At 32.6% G+C, this 17,863-nt stretch overlaps 2 protein-coding genes across 3 annotated transcripts; one reads left to right on the plus strand and one right to left on the minus strand.

Moving 5' to 3' along the window:
* Window positions 1–1,703: 1,703 nt before the first annotated feature.
* On the plus strand, window positions 1,704–4,736 carry LOC125859721 (receptor-like protein Cf-9 homolog). The gene has a single exon (XM_049539532.1). The coding sequence runs from the start codon at window positions 1,704–1,706 to the stop codon at window positions 4,734–4,736; it is 3,033 nt and encodes a 1,010-aa protein (XP_049395489.1).
* Window positions 4,737–10,833: 6,097 nt separating this feature from the next.
* Window positions 10,834–15,991, minus strand: LOC125853244 (nuclear transcription factor Y subunit A-1-like). 2 transcript variants are annotated; one of them, XM_049532909.1, is made up of 6 exons: window positions 15,880–15,991; window positions 13,958–14,248; window positions 13,121–13,236; window positions 12,943–13,011; window positions 12,016–12,180; window positions 10,834–11,478 (listed from the first exon to the last, which is right to left on the minus strand). In XM_049532909.1, the coding sequence occupies exons 2-6, from the start codon at window positions 14,205–14,207 to the stop codon at window positions 11,146–11,148; spliced, it is 933 nt and encodes a 310-aa protein (XP_049388866.1). In that variant the 5' UTR covers window positions 14,208–14,248; window positions 15,880–15,991; the 3' UTR covers window positions 10,834–11,145. The 2 variants fall into 2 exon arrangements, with proteins under 2 accessions (XP_049388866.1, XP_049388868.1); XM_049532911.1 differs by lacking the exon at window positions 15,880–15,991 and adding an exon at window positions 14,607–14,628.
* Window positions 15,992–17,863: the final 1,872 nt, after the last annotated feature.

Consider the following 17,863-nt stretch of genomic DNA (forward strand, 5'->3'; position numbering starts at 1 on the left):
AGGGTTAAACACCTATTTCAATTTTCAACTAACAACACAACACATGTGTTTTGTTTAAGTGTCTACTTATGCATACTCAAAGTTGGAGGGCATGTCAACTAAAGCCAAATTAAAAGGCATATTTATGTATTCTGGCTCCTAAATATTTCAAAGATAATTAAAATTGTGTGGAGGGTTGTTAAGGCAGCAAAACAATGATATTTTTTGTGACATCTTTGTCTAATAAGGTATCTAACATAATGCATGTGTTTTTACAAGTGGTGGGACTTAGCTTGACATATCTTGTATAGACCGGCATCGCTTGCACAAATTATGTGCAGAAGACTCTTAATTATATAGTGATATTATTCGTTTTGAGAAAAATTTGCATAGTTTTCCCTAAATGTTTCTCATCATTAAGAGTATCACTACTCTGCTTATCTCCAAATTATCTCTCTGCTTTACCACTTCCAGTTCCAAAATTGTGGAAAATCTTATTCTTGAAAAGTAATTAACAAACATTGAACGTGTTCATGATCAATTAATTTCCAGCTTTAGGAATATGGCATATTAAATTAAAATTATTAATAACACATCAATTGAACACTAATCTATTCTCTTTTCATTTATCCTAAATTCGAATATTTCTACAAAATTTTATAACTTCAACTATTTTGATAATATTTGAATTGAGCTTGATAAACACAAGGTCTATCATGATTCATGAGGAGGAGATAAGAAGTGGGAAAACAAAGTAAAGTGATTTTTGATTTTTTTGTAGTAGGAATTTTCTTTTTCATCTTTTTTTTTTTTTTTTTTTTTTGTAGTAGAAAGGGAATGTTGTGTGTATGGTTGTTAAAGAGAGCCAAAACAACAACTTTTTATGTGATATCCTTGTCTATGATAAGGTACTACACAACATACATATTGTGTAACACACTGAAATTGACATAGAATGACTAGGTGACCTTCCTAGAATTGATTACTCTAAGGCAAAAACTAAATGTGCATTATAAATTGGAAAAAAGAGATATATATACTCCTCAACTTTGTGATCTAGAGAAAATATAAACCTTGTTAATTAAAAAGTGATGCATAGATGTCCTCGTCTTCAAATAATTAGCGAATATTTATCTTTTATCATTAACAAAGACTTATATTTACTGAACTAAAAAAATTCATTTATATAATCCAAAAATGACATGTGGCTTTTAAAAAATACCTCATCCATTTTTTTACCCCTCCAATCCTAACCCGATCCGAATGAGAAAATCTCAATTTCTCTACTACTCAATCTTAAAATGGATTTGGGTCGAATCTGAATAACAGAGGAACTATTTTTTTAGTTAGGTCAGGTTTGGAGGGATAAAAAAATGGGTGAGGTAAATTTTTAAAGGCACATGATAGTTTTGAAATTAAAAACCCAGTTTTAGGACTTATTTATATTTTTAAATCATTATGTTAAGGAGAGTGGTAAATATAAACCATTTGTTAGACGACGTGAATATATAAGCACCATTATTTAAATGACGGTGTATATGCATCACGTTTTTAATAAGAGGTATATTCGCTCTAAATCGCAAAGTTGGGGAATATATTTTTTCTTCTTAAAATTCTTTGCTTAATTTGTTCTATATATACCTCATCAAAATTATTGAATAGAGGAACAAAACAGAGATTTATTCTCTACCAACTTAATTAGTTTTGAACATTTTAGTGCAGAAATGAGTTACGTAAAACTTGTATTTTTTATGCTATTACCCTTCCTCTGTCAACTTGCTTTCTGCTCATCCTTATCTCATTTGTGCCCCAAAGATCAAGCTCTTGCTCTTCTACAATTCAAGCATATGTTTACAATAAGTCCTTATGCTTCTGCTTACTGTGAGTTTTCTCATCCGAAAACTCTTTCATGGAACAAGAGCATAAATTGTTGCTCATGGGATGGAGTTTATTGTGACGAGACGACAGGACACGTGATTGAGCTTAACCTCAATTGCGGCAAACTTCAAGGCAAGTTTCAAGCCAACAGTAGCCTCTTTCAACTCTCCAATCTCAAAAGGCTTGATTTATCTGGTAATGACTTTTCTGGATCGCTCATTTCACCTAAATTTGGTGAGTTTTCTAGTTTGATACATCTTGATTTGTCGGGTTCAGATTTTACAGGTCTAATCCCAGTAGAAATCTCTCGTCTTTCTAAATTACAAGTTCTTAGTATCCAGAGTAATATATATTCAGAGCTTAGATTCGGACCTTACAATTTTGAACTGCTCCTTAAGAACTTGACTCGATTAAGAGAGCTCAACCTTAACTCTGTGAACATCTCTTCCACCATTCCTTTGAATTTCTCTTCTTATTTAACTACTCTACACCTTGGGAATACACAGTTATACGGGATATTGCCTGAAAGAGTTTTCCACCTTTCCAACTTAGAATTTCTGGATTTAACATACAATCCCCAGCTAACTGTTAGGTTTCCCACGACCAAATGGAATAGCAGTGCATCACTTGTGGGGTTATATCTCAGTGGTGTGAATGCTACTGGAAAGATACCTGAATCATTTAGTCATCTATCTTCACTACGTACATTGATGATAGCTTCTTTTAATCTCTCGGGATCTATTCCTAAACCTCTATGGAATCTCACCAACATAGAGGATTTGGACCTTGATTATAACCATCTTGAAGGACCAATTTCTGATTTCTTTAGATTTGGAAAGCTCGTGTGGTTATCACTTAGAAATAACAACTTTAATGGCCAACTTGAGTTCTTATCCTTTAACAAAAACTGGACGCAACTTGAAATGTTAGATTTTTCGTCCAATTCCCTAACTGGTCCAATCCCTTCCAATGTAAGCGGACTGCAAAACCTACAACGTCTCAGCTTGTCATCAAACCACTTGAATGGGACTATACCATCATGGATATTCTCCCTCCCATCATTTGAATGGTTAGACTTGAGATACAACCATTTCTGTGGAAACATTCAGGAGTTCTATTCCAAATCATTTGATGTTGTTTCTCTAAAACAAAATCAGATGGAAGGTCCTATTCCAAACCAGCAGAGCCTACGACGTCTTCTCCTTTCACACAATAATATCAGTGGACAGATTGCTTCAACCATCTGCAATCTGACAATACTGAATGTGCTAGATTTGGGCAGCAATAATTTGGAGGGAACAATCCCACTATGTTTGGGTGAGATGAGTGGACTTGTGATTTTGAATTTAAGAAACAATAGTCTTAGAGGGACAATTAATACAACTTTTAGTATTGGAAACCAACTCAAAGTCATTCAAATGGACAGGAATAAGCTAGAGGGGAAAGTCCCACGATCTTTGATCAATTGCAAATATTTGACGGCTCTTATTCTAGGTAACAATGAGTTGAATGACACATTTCCAAAATGGTTGGGAGCCCTTCCTGACTTGCTGATTTTAGACTTGAGATCAAATAAGTTTCATGGTCCCATTAAAGCTTCAAGGACTGGAAACTTGTTTGCGCAGCTTCGATTTTTGGATCTCTCATCCAATGAATATAGTGGGAATTTACCAGAAAGTCTTTTTGAGAATTTCCGAGCTATGAAAATCATTGAGGAGAACATGATACCTCCAACAATGCATGTAGGAGTTCGATATAATCATATAAAAAAAAGATTGTATCTTGTTGTGCCTCAAGTTTTGTTTGCTGACATAATTATCGATCTCTCAAGGAATAGATTTGAAGGATATATCCCAAGTACTATTGGAGATCTAATTGGGCTTAGATTCATTAAATTGAACGGGAATAAGCTACAGGGGAAAGTCCCACGATCTTTGATCAATTGCAAGTATTTGAAACTTCTTGATCTAGGGGACAATGAATTGAATGATACATTTCCAAACTGGTTGGGGACCCTACCTGATTTGTTGATTTTAAGCTTAAGATCAAATAAGTTTCATGGTCCCATTAAAGCTTCAAGGACTGGAAACTTGTTTGCGCAGCTGCGAATTATGGATCTATCATCCAATGGATTTAGTGGGAGTTTACCAGCAAGTCTTTTTGAGAATATCCAAGCTATGAAAATTATTGATCAGAACATCACAACTCCAACATATGTAGGAGGTGGTTCTGTGACAATTACAACAAAGGGATTGGTTCTTGTTTTTGTTCAAGTTTGGATTAATAACATGGTTATCGATCTCTCAAGGAATAGATTTGAAGGTCATATCCTAAGCATTATTGGAGATCTCGTTGGACTTCGTACGTTAAACTTATCTCATAATTGCTTGGAAGGTCATATACCAGCATCACTACAACATTTATCTGTACTGGAGTCATTGGATCTCTCATCCAATGAAATAGGCGGAGGAATTCCACAACAACTTATATCCCTTACGTCACTTGAAGTCTTAAATCTCTCTCACAATCATCTTGTTGGATGCATCCCTAAAGGAAACCAATTTAATACGTTTGATAATAGTTCATACCAAGGGAATGATGGATTATGTGGATTGCCACTCTCAAAAGATTGTGGCGGTGATGACGGGGTACTACAAGCAACAACTCCATTTGGGCTAGATGATGAAGAAGAAGAAGAAGAATCATCAATTATAAGTTGGCAGGCAGTTCTCATGGGTTACGGTTGTGGACTTGTTATTGGACTGTCCATAATATACATAATGTTGTCAACTCAATATCCAGCATGGTTTTCGAGGATGGATATAGAATTGGAACACATAATTATTAAGAGAATGAAAAGGCACAAGAAAAGATATTAGTGTGTTACCTCCAGGTATTCAAGTTGATCTTTTATAATATCAATGAATTTGCTTACTTCCTTCATCCTTAAAGCTCTTAACTTTAATTCTTCTTTTTAATAAATTGCAGGATTCAAAGTCTAGTGTATACGTATCCCGCGATGCAAATAAAATCTTGTACTTTCCATTTCCCTATGAATAAAAACATGATTTTTCGTTTATCAATAGTTTGTTACATATTCAGCTTAATTATTAGTCAGCTAATTGGAAAGTTCAGTTAATAAAAATTCTTCTATTTTTCTCATGTGTTGTCTGCAAATCGTACAAACTGGTGCAAGGTTAGTTAAATCTAAAGTCATCCCTCTCACCTCTATAATGTTCTTGATCGTAGCTCTATTGTCCTTCAGAAGTTTGTTTTCTTCACTCAGTGGTTATGTTGCGCTCTCTATAGCCATCATTCTCTATGTTTTTTTTTTATAATCGTTTTAAATTTCGCAGTTCTAATTTATTTTTTTTCAATATACAACTATTCATGATATCAGCCTTAAAAATTATACTGCTCATTCTAAAAACAACACTATCAAATGGTAGGATTTATCGTCGAATATTGATTTTCAGGCCTAGGTTGGAGATCGAACCTAGGCATGATAATATTTTTAAAAAAAATCAAACGAGCACTAGACCATTAAATAGGAGAAAATTTAAGTAAACTCAAAAAAATAGTTCGATACAATAATATCATGACACTAATAATAAATGATCCTTTAATTTACTTTTTAAACACATATGCTACAATCATGAGAATGCACACATGAAAATATTTAAGTTAAATAAGATTAAAATTTATTTTTAAGAATGAATAACAAAAGCTCGCATAGAAAATATAAGAAACTGAATAAGATGGAGGGTATTTTGGTAACTAAATAATTTATTCTTAGAAATAATCCAATTCATATTATTTTGAATACAAGTAACCAAACAATCAATAAAAAATAATTTCTAAATAACTAATCACAGCATAACTTATTTCAACATAACTTATTTTCAAACCGAACGAACGTCCTAGAGTATCACTTACACTAAATAGTGCTCAAAATGCGGTCATTAACTGTTTTCTTCGTTAGCACTAGTACCATCCCCCTATGAATTCAAAACAAAAGAAAATATTATTTAGAAATTAATTATTAGCTACAACAATTAATGTTGTTATGATTTTAGAAAACATATATAATAATTAATTACTCACATTAGCACAGAAAAGAGAAATACTACTATCATGATTTTCACCCTTTAAAATTTGGACCATTTGTGGCATGGGACTATTACTCGACAAGAAACCCATTGGCTCCTCGTTTGTTCGTTCTTGAAGAACAGAAATAAACGTTGTGGTTCCTCCGGAAACCAAATGGTCTTTGTGGCACTTAATATCACACAAATAGGCTCACTAAGGTTCACTACTAAGAAACTGCTAAAAAACGACGAACAGAAAAGTGACAGACAGTGTCGCTCCAAAAGGCGACGACATTTGCCACACTGTCCGTCGCTTTTTAATTAAAATATTTTTTAAAAAAATTATTTTACAAAAAGCGACGGACGATATCTCTTAGTCTGTTTCGCGGATTTTTGCGCCAAATATATATATATATATATATATATATATATATATATATATATATATATATNCGCTTTTTATTAAAAAGAATTAATTTTTAAATAAAATACTAACCACGTTGTCCGTCATTTTTGAGTTATTTTTATTTATTAATTATTTTTAAAATTTGCGACGGACGACATCTCTTAATCCGTCGCTTTTTGGTCAAATAATTGCTCAATCATATTTAACAAGCGACGGACAGTGTCGTTTAGTCCGTCGCTTTTAAGTCAAAATGTTGATCAAGCATTTTTAAAAGAACGATGGACAAAGAGATGTTGTCCATCGTTTTTTATAAAAAATTTGGGAGACAAGATTGTATTTTTCTCATTTCTCTTCCCCTCATTCTCTCTCTAATTCTCTCCTCAACCAGTCGCGTCGCCGTTGCCTGCTCGCCGTCGCTACTGCTTGTTGCTTGCCACTGCCTGCTCCCCTCGATCTCTTCATTCTCTCCTTCTTCTTTAAAGGTTGGAGTTTAATAATTCATCAAAAAAAAATTAATTTGAGTTATATTGATTTTGTTAGTTAGTTTATTAAATTTGTGTTTATTGATTGTTAGTTTGAATGATTTATTGTTAGTTAGTACTTGAATTTGGAATTTTTTATTTTAGGATTAGTTTGAATTTGGGATTTTAGGACTAGTTTGAATTTGGAATTTTACAATTAGTTTGAATTTGAGATTATAGGACTAGTTTGAATTTGAGATTTTAGGACTAGTTTGAATTAAGGTGTTTAAGGACTTGTTTGAATTTGAAATTTCAGGATTAGTTTGATTTTGAGATTTTAGCACTAGCTAGTTTGAATTAGATTATTTTAGGACTAGCCAGTTTGAATTAAGGTATTTTAGGATTTGTTTGAATTTGGAATTTTAGGACTAGTTTGAATTAGGGTATTTCTTGAGTATATTGAAGAAATACCCTAATTTAAACTAGTCCTAAAATCCCAAATTTAAACAAGTCCTAAAATACCTTAATTCAAGAAAGCTAGTCCTAAAATAGTTTAATTCAAACTAGTCCCAAAATTCCAAAATCAAACTAGTCCTAAAATCTCAAATTCAAACAAGTCCTTAAATACCTTAACTCAAACTAGTCCTAAAATCTCAAATTCAAACTAATCCTAAAATTCGAAATTCAAACTAGTCCTAAAACATCCTATTTCAACTAGTCCTAAGATCCCAAATTCAAACACTAACTAACAATCAATAAACACAAATTCAATAAACTAACTAACAAAATCAATATAACTCAAATTGAATAAAAAATTGACGAATTATTAAACCCTATCCTTTAAAGGAGAAGGAGATAATGAAGAGAGGGGAGCAGGCAGCGGCGGCACGACTGGTTAAGGAGAAAATGTTAGTCGCTTTTTTAAAATGTTTGACCAGTTATTTGACCGAAGTAGATTAATCAAGATAACCCAAAAAGATAGATCTGCAATTAGATGATAATGTTAAATTATGAACTATAGAAACATCTTCATAGATAAATTGCCAATAGAAAATTTATATTATGAGGATACAAGTTTAAAATTACTCTATCGATTTCATATAAAAACCTATATCAAGGGAAAAAAAACCAAATATAAGAAAAATCAACAATAGGAAATCTAAATATATGATGAATTTGCAATATCTACCTAAAAATAACACTACAATAAATCTTACTTAAACTAAATAGATAAAAATAAACCAACAAAAAGAATATTAGTGCAACATGAAAAAATTTTAACTCATTAAATTTTGAAAAAGTGTGAAGGCCTTAATGGGACTAAATATGGGAAGAAGGCTAAGTTGAATTACCTTGGAGTAATCATTAGTCATATCTTGAATAATACAATCAGATGGAAGCTTTCTACATTTTTCAATTTCACATTGTCGTGAACCTCTCCAATTATATCAATAGAAACATTCATGATAGCCCAGATATCTTCACCATGTTGATAACAAAAACAAAGAAAATTCAATTTATGGACATCAACTAAATTAGAGACAATTTGAAATTCACTTTAAATCTGTAAATCAATATTTTCAGTTTTTAGAGTAGGAAATAATAAAATAAATAAGATATGTGACTCCAATAAAATAAAGAGTAAGAAGAAATACCAATAGCATGGTACCATTCCTGTCTCCACCTATGTTAATGGTAGATATATATACTACAACTTTTGTGTTGACCAGGGGGAGAAGTGAATTCACTTTGGGTAATTTCGTAATTTGATTACCAAAAAAAAAGTATTTCGAATGTAAGAAATGTGATTTTCTAAAATCAAAGATATTTCAATAAAAATGTGATTAGTGGTAGATATACTATAACTTTTGCATTGATCTGGCGGAGAAGTGGATTCATTTTGGGTAATTTCGTAACTTGGTTACCAAATAAAAGTATTCAGAATGCGGCACATGTGATTTTCTAAAGTCAAAGATATTTTAATAAAAGTATGATTATTGGTAGATATACTATAACTTTTGCATTGACCGGACGGAGAAGTGGATTCACTTTGGGTAATTTCGTAACTTGATTACAAAAAAATAGTATTTTGAATGCGACAAATGTGATTTTCTAAAGTCAAAGATATTTCAATAAAAATGTGATTAGTGATAGATATACTATAACTTTTGCATTGACCAGGAGAAAAAGTTGATTCACTTTGGGTAATTTCGTAACTTGGTTACCAAATAAAAGTATTTTGAATGCGACAAATGTGATTTTCTAAAGTCAAAGATATTTTAATAAAAGTATGATTATTGGTAGATATACTATAACTTTTGCATTGACCGGACGGAGAAGTGAATTCACTTTGGGTAATTTCGTAACTTGATTACAAAAAAAAAAGTATTTCGAATGCGACAAATGTGTTTTTCTAAAGTCAAAGATATTTCAATAAAAAAATTGATTAGTGGTTGATATACTATAACTTTTGCATTGGCCAGACGGAGAAGTGGATTCATTTTGGGTTATTTCATATCTTGATTACCAATAAAAAAAGTATTTCGAATGCGACAAATGTGATTTTCTAAAATCAAAGATATTTCAATAAAAAATGTGATTAGTGGTGTAGATATATATAGGGATAAGGGTCTGAAAAATATCCCAACTTTGGTCGAATTTGTTGTTGCGATACTAAACTTTCATGAGGACCTATTACCTCCCTAGACTATTTAATACCATATTTTAAACATATATATTTGCCCACGTGGACATAAAAAATAATGCAAAATTATAAATAGTAATGTGTCCACGTGGGCATATATATACCTTTAAAATAGGGATAATACATATATTGGACCTTAAACTTGGCTTCAAATTTTAACTTTGACCTCCAACTTTCATAATGCACAAACAGACACTTTAACTATCCAACCTTTTAATAAATAAACACGCGTGTCTTACCTGGCAAAACGCGTGATGTGCACGTTTTTTGCGCGAGTAGGAGTAATTTTTGAGGCCTACAACAGTAAAAAAAAATGCTGAAATGACAACTCTACCCTTAATTAATTATTTTTTTTTAGTTCTAAAATGGACGTGTAAAGTATTTAATTAGTTGGCAGTCATTGAGTGGCTCACTAATACACGTGGCAGCGTTTGCAATTCACGCTCTTGGCTCCAAAAATCGCGTGTTTATTTATTAAAAGGTTGGATAGTTAAAGTGCTTGTTTGTGCACTATGAAAGTTGGAGGTCAAAGTTAAAATTTGAAGCCAAGTTTAAGGTCCAAAATATGTATTATGCCTTTAAAACACACTATTAAATAGTTCAGGGGGTAAAAAATACGGTATTAAATAGTCTAGGGAGGTAATAGATCCTTATGAAAGTTTAGTATCGCTACAACAAATCCGACCAAAGTTGGGATATTTTTCAAACCCTTATCCCATATATATACTATAACTTTTGCATTGATCGGAAGGAGAAGTGAATTCACTTTGGGTAATTCCGTAACTTTGTTACCAAAAATGTATCGAATGCGATAAATGTGATTTTCTAAAATCAAAGATATTTCAGTAAAAATAATTTTAGCTGTTAGCCGAAAAAATAAATAATCACTTTATTAGTAAATGTTTTCTATCCAAACTATCATCTGTAAACTTTTCATACCTGAACACACCTCAACTATCAGTTTATGGAAACATTTGGTGATAGTTGGTGATAAACACACTTCAAATGTTTATCGAAACACACCTCTGATTTTCTTCTTTCTTAATTCAGAGTACCAACATTATTGATTCACTCTCATCAATTTTACACAAAACAAAGTTGCACCATGCCAAATGATAGTAGCATTTCAGCAGACCATATAAACTTCAACATCACTAACAATTTGCAAACAAATTTGATAGTAAACAATGATGTTCAGACCAACTTGTACGAACTTCATCACAATGTGCTGTACTTGGAACAAACTCCAGATTCTACGATTATCACATTCACAGCCCGTAAAGGCAACCACTGTCATCAAATTAAACAACAAATTCGAAGTTTCACAGAATCAAGATCCTAAAATACAGCAGCACAAAGGAAATGTTGACAAGTATACAATCTACCTACAACTTTTCATACCTATAACTTTACAGTTTACAAGCCTCTAAATTACACTAAACAGCTAGCCATATGCTCACTGAATTCTTCCTTTTCAACTCTAGTCCTAGTCCTTTTTTTATGTACAGAAAGGAAGAATCAAATCTATTAGGCGCATGACCCCTCTTTTCCACAACATTGAAATAAAAAGCCAAGGATGAATTGCCACCAGGCTTGGACCAGAGGTACTAAAGGTGTGATGTGATGTTTCTACCATCGCTGGCCGGAAGAACCTCCTTCCCCTACCTGAGCAGACTGGGCCTGATATTTCGATTCCTGAAAGCTGCTTTGTTTTCCATAACCATTACCATTCGAATAAGAACGCTGACGCTCAGCCAAACTTCTATCCTTATGCCACTCTGGAACATCAGCAGCATTGGACAGCAAAGGTTCAGAACCTGATGAATGCACAGACTGCAAAGAAACAGCAGAACCAGAACCTTCTCCCTTCGAAGTACCAGCATCTGACTTTTTCGCAAAACGCCCTCCAGAAGCTCTTGCCCTTTTCAAGGCATGCTGATGTCTCGACTCGTGAAGATATGGCTGTATTACGAGGAAGACAGTAAGTATCAGCAACTGAGGATGAGTAAGCAGAATAAACCAAACATATGTTGCATATCACCAGCACAAAATTCGTGCAAAACCATGTCAGCCAATCCTGTGACTTCACAATAAAAATATAGCAGTGGAGAAACTGATATTGGTTATTAATAGCCCAAACATTGGCATAAGGAACATTTTTCACCAAATTATATTCATGACTGGTGTTTTTGACTGAGCAGTTTAAAAAGGTAAAATGACGGTATTCTACACAGATAATAGCAAAGTAATAGCAGATTCTACCTTTCATTTCCTCCTACTTAAGTAACATAAAATTCTTAAACAGTTGAATTTCTTTTTTAGAAAAGTGAGCTCAGCCAAAGAGTGGGTACATCTCCAATCCGGGACAAGGGAATATCTCCAGAACAGCCAGGCACATGTAACAAAAATATGATGCTAAAAAGGTGCATCATGCATTCTTTAGATAACAGGAGAAAAGAACACCCAACAAGCAGCCCAGTGGAAGAGGCATATACTAACCTTTCTCCCTTTTATCAGCTTCTTTTCAAGTTCTGCTTTCGCACGTGACTCTCTTCGCCGCAGAATACCATGATACTGCTTGGCATTGACATAAACAGGCTCTTGAGCCATTTCATGAGGCAAAGGCATCCTCGGATGATGCATATCAAGTACATGAGAAGGAACCTGTATAGCACCTTCAGTTAAGATCTTAAAAAATCTTGTGCTCAGCCATCAACCAGCCCCAGGCACAACTATGTTATAATAGATTTTTTTTTTATCTCTTTTTTTAATGATGGATTTTTCTTCAGTGGCGATGTTTTATAAGGTGGATTCCTACTCCTATCCCCTAGGAATATCATGCAGAGAGATCTTTCGGGAAATGATTGTCTGTATTTGTTAGTCGAAGTAGAAAAAACAGGGAAGAGTTCCTTAAAAGACAAATGAAAGAAGCTGCATCCGGAATACCCTTTATACTAGCTGTCCTACAAAATCCATTCAATGATTTAAAGGAAAGGGCCGTGCACACTGGGCGCCACTCATTCTAAATCAATTGAAAGAAGAAATAACTCATCCTGAATTGAACAATAACGTTGTAAGATGTATGATTACAAGAAGGATATTAAGCAAGTCACCTGGGAGTTGGCAATACAGAGGAAGCGAGTGTTTCTAAAATAAAGCTAACTACAAGAAGATATCATGGTTAAACCAACTCATATAAAGACTACGTCTCAGCAACTTCCAAAAGACACATTGAACAACCATGCAGAAGCAGCTTTCTATGTTTAGATATCCCCAAGGACATAAAACACTGAGCAGTCCCAGAGGTATCCCATAATATAAATTGGCAGAAAAGTAAAATTGTCCTCTTAACGTATCAGACCTAAAGCAAAGTAACATGGAAAAAAAATGGAAAATGGAAGTTATGAATTTGAACCACATGCATACCATAGGCTGACCAAAAGGTGCCAGTATTCCACCATAGTATGGGTCAACATACAGATTTGGAGCACATGCCTGCATGTCAATTACAGAATAACATCAAAATCAGAAAGGATTAAAAAAGGTGAGATAACCCAACAAGCAAATCCAACTTCTCAAACTCCATAGAGTCAAACATACTTACCATGGAGTGTGCAACAAGTTCAAGCTGTGGGGGTTGTGTTATGCTCCCATCATCCTTTGGAGGTATGGTTGACGCAATTGGCTGTAAATTCTGATCTACTTGAGCATAACTCCCATCTAATTCCGAACCAAGAATGCAGAGGCATTACTTAAGTAATTTATAGCCATTAACATCATAAAGATATATATATTTTTTCCCATCTTTACCAAAACACTTCCCCCGTCAACAAATATGTCACCTTCTTTCCTCTCTATGGAAAAAGATTTAAAAGAAGAAAGTAACTAGGCAAATGAAGCATCATGACAGACTTCCAGTCCTTAACAACTACGCCTCAATCTCAAGCAAATTAGGATTGGCTAAATGAATCCTCACTGATCATATTGCTCCATCCAGACCAATACTATTCAACATTAGGGTAACAAATATTAATATATTATTAGTTGAAAAAAGTAGTAGATTACTTGTCAAAAAGAGAAAAATGAAGAAAACCAGGCCAAATCACTCTGTCAATGACCATAGTGGTTTATTTTAGCTCCTCTTTAGATTGAAGAGAGAAATACAAGGTATTTTGGTGGAAAGAATAACTACCCTCAAATATAGGTGTTTACGCCTACTGGCAGCTTCATGTATTTTACAGGATACATATGATGAAATAGGCATGGCCGACTTTATAGCTCCCTACAGGAGTAACTTTGTATAGGGGAGCCTATCCTTGTCGTTTTTGTACAGGAGGGCCTCTCACTTTTTAAAGTTCAGCACTAGCTTAGAGCTCAACTATATTTTTCTACCAATAAAACTTATTTACTGATAAAAGAAAAATCAAGATTGAAGAGATACCTGAATGCATAGGTATGGTCCTTTGTGATTTTTCAGGAGCATCATCATCTTCCTCGTTGGATCCACCATCAGATTGTGATCGGCCATCCACAGCTTGTTCAGGTGGTGGTGAATCTGATGCACTTCCCCGCATCAATCCAAGAGAAACAGGATTATTGCCAGCAGTATTCCACCAAGGTTCTAGGGTGGAATTCGGAACATTATATGTTCTAGCTTCCTCACAATTTGCACTTTTGGACTCTGATTGCATGCTTCTCTAGTTCTAGTAAGTTTAGTTCTTCGTACAATGTTCTGGCAGATAGACAGAAAGCAAAGCAACTCAGTAAATCAAGTTTAAGGGAATCTACAATTATTCCAGAAGCACATTGCTATAAGGTTCCATGTCCTACCAAAAGGATCTTAAACTGTAATGAAGGATGCATGAGATGAACAAGACTAATATTTAGCAATCATACATTTATTTCGACTTGAACAACATGTTTGTGTCTTTTTTTAATTCCTTTTTCCAAAGGCAATTGTGCTGAACCTTTCATTTCTAATTGTGAAGAACAAGAAAGCCAGATATCAACCATCTATGAATTTAGTACAATTTGCAATTAAAATAACTGACTTCAGCATCCAATACACATAAAGCCTTTATAAAACTAACTTCTCAAAGTTGAGATTTTTCTCATTGTTATCACTTTGTGTACTGCTTTTTGAAACGCAAACTTCTCTAAACTACATTGCTTCACCTATGAAGTGATAACTAATCATTTCATCGCTTAGCTTTAAGGGACGAAGTAATGTCTTTTAATAACATTATAACACTGCATAGATATGCCATTATACTGGAGTTCCCTTACTCCATAAACAAGTTATAGTACATGCAAGAAGAAAGTTATACTTTTTAACCAGATTTACACCAACAATAAACTATATATGAAAAAAGAAACAGAGCTAGGAAGGATAGACTCGAAGTATAAAACCATTTTCCCCCATTTTTGTGACTGTTTTCCTCATATCTAGTGCCCCAAGACCTTTAAAAAAAAGCTAGGAAGGATAGACTCGAAGTATAAAATCATTTTTTCCCATTTTCTATGATTTCTTTGCTACTGTTTACCTCATATCTTGTGCCTCAAGACCTAAAAGCCATAGCAACTTAACTGCATACCCCCCCTCATCCACCCCACCACCACCACTCAGTGGCGAAACAGGAATTTGACTAACGGGATTCAAAATATAAAGAAGTAAAACATACGAAGAAGCAAAAGGGGCTCAACAACACCTACACATATACACAAAAAATAATTTTGATCTTGTATATATAGTATAATCTTTCGACCCTTGTGCTACCCTACCCTAACTCCGCCCCTGCCACCACCACCACCACCACAAAAAAAAGAAACTTTAAAGGTATACTCCACAGTAACAAACCATATGCCCCTATTACTAAAATTAGGGGAAAACTTATCAGATTTCAATCCATCCCCATCAATAAACCCTTAAGAAGGGACATTTTCCTCTGAATTCACAGTAATTTCAATAAAAAGAAACACCTCAACCCCACCACACCGCTCAAAAATGAAACGTCTTCACTCATAAAATCAACCCACCAAATAATTAACAAAAAACAACGAATCTCATTCCATACAATTGACATAAACATTAGAATTCACAGCAACTTTCGAAATCAAAATTAAACCAAATTAATCAAAATTTTAATTTTCCAATGACGGTGGTGTGTTCACCATCCCAAACAGAGAAAAGGGTATCTCCAGATTGTTACTCCATTGAACAATCAAGAATTGGACTAAAAAATCACAGAATTGATCAATTTCAAAAAAAAAAAAAAAAAAAACTGAAAACCTCATACTCCAAAACACAGATAATTGTACTTGAAGGAGCTGAAAATTGAGAATTGAAAGAGGAAAAAAACTTACCAGTTAGAAGGGAAAGGCAGAAGAGAGAGTAGAGTGAACAGTGATTAGTGATTGGTGAAGAAGAACATAAAAGATTTTGGGTAAAAGAAAGAAGAAGAAAAAAAGGGGAAGAATGAAGGAGGAAAAGAAAATTAATTTGTTTTGTCACCAATTTATTTTTGGAATAAATATGAAGCAAGCTTGTAGCGGGATTTTGGAGTAACGATAAAATTAATCATATGTGATTTATAGATTATGAGTTTAATTTATAGAACTAACCAATAATGTTTGTATAAAACTATGTTTTTTGTGTCACACTTCTTCGAGTGCGGCCTTTCTGAGTAGGGATGGCATTGTATGGTATTTGAAATTTTGATATCGTAATTTCGGTATTCGATTTTTTAAAATGTTATATCATTATCATATTGATTTAATTCGGTATTTTGAAGTTCGATTTCTGTATTTTGCAGTTGGTAAATCGATAATCATAGTTTGTTCAACTTCGACTGATATATACTCGTATAATAGAATATTATGACTCTGATAATTGAAAAAGGGTCTCAATTGTATCATTCCAACACATTACACATGTATAAATATATATTCAAAAGAAAGTACAAACAACTAATTTTGTTAATCAATTACATTTAAATACAGTTCAATCAAAATAGAGTAGTCAAAGTTTTAACTTCTAAATATTTAGTTTATATTAATACTATGTTGCATATTTGTTAGTATGTTAATAATATGTATATGTTATTTATGTAACTATATACTTCGGTATGATATTCAATATTTTGTAAGTTGTTTCTAAATATCAAATATCATATCAAATATTTTTTAAAATATATACCATGTACCATACCAAATATTATAATACCAAATTCCCGATATCAAATTTTTTGATATGATATGATAATTTTGTATGTACCATACATGCGCACCCTATTTCTGAGGATTTGTTAGTGTGTGATATTTTTAACATTCAACTATCTTTTCTTTTATTTCTTTATCTCGAATTATTTATGCCATTTTTAAAATTAATTATCTCAAATTATTTGTTATTTTAAAATTTTAAGACAAAATTAAGTATTATGTTCGCTTAGTAATAATATAAAAGTAGGGGTGTACACGACCGGGTTGGTTCGAGTTTTTCAAATATCAAACCAAACCATTTATGTAAAAAATTTAAATTTATAAACCAAACCAAACTAATAAAATTCGGATTTTTTTGGGTTTTTCAACCTCGGGTTGGTTCGGATTTTTCAAATACTAAACCAAACCATTGTGTCGAATTTTTAAATTTATAAATCAAACAAAACTAATAAACCTCGGATTTTTTCAGATTTTTGAATTTTTTCGGTAAAGTTTGCATACAAACATATAATTAACTTGTGCGCTAAATATTTCTTTAGTCCAACCAAAATACAATTATTTAAGGTGTTTCTTAAAAAAATAACACAAAATATGAGATGAGTACTGATGACACAAAAATATTCAATAAAAAATAATAATGAAATCATCATATAAAATAAATATTGTAAAGTCATAATGAAAATGATCATAATTTAAAAGTACTAAATTATTCTAAAATAAGTTTAATAAGTATTAGTTACATTACTAAATATTTAAGGAAAATTAAAATTAGATTATGTATTTTAATTGTCTAATCCATTATAAAACTAAAGAACAAATATTCAATATTATTGTCATTCTTAGTGTTGAATTGATTTTCTTTTTGCATTAGTATTAATTTGATTTTGATTTAAGTTTTATTAGAGTTATCAACTTCTATGAACTATAATCTTTATTTGACCATTCCGAATTCTAAGTTTTAAACTTGAAATAATATATTAAAAGATAAAAACTATGAAATAGTATAAGAAATATTTTAAAATTATATCAAAGTAAATATTTTTATGTATAAAATAAAATTTTAAACTTACATCTATAATGTCGGCTTGGTTTGGTCTCGGGTTGTTTTTTTTAGTTAAAACCAAACCAA

This window comes from Solanum stenotomum, chromosome 1 (assembly GCF_019186545.1).
Source record: "Solanum stenotomum isolate F172 chromosome 1, ASM1918654v1, whole genome shotgun sequence".
Classification (NCBI taxonomy): Eukaryota; Viridiplantae; Streptophyta; class Magnoliopsida; order Solanales; family Solanaceae; genus Solanum; species Solanum stenotomum.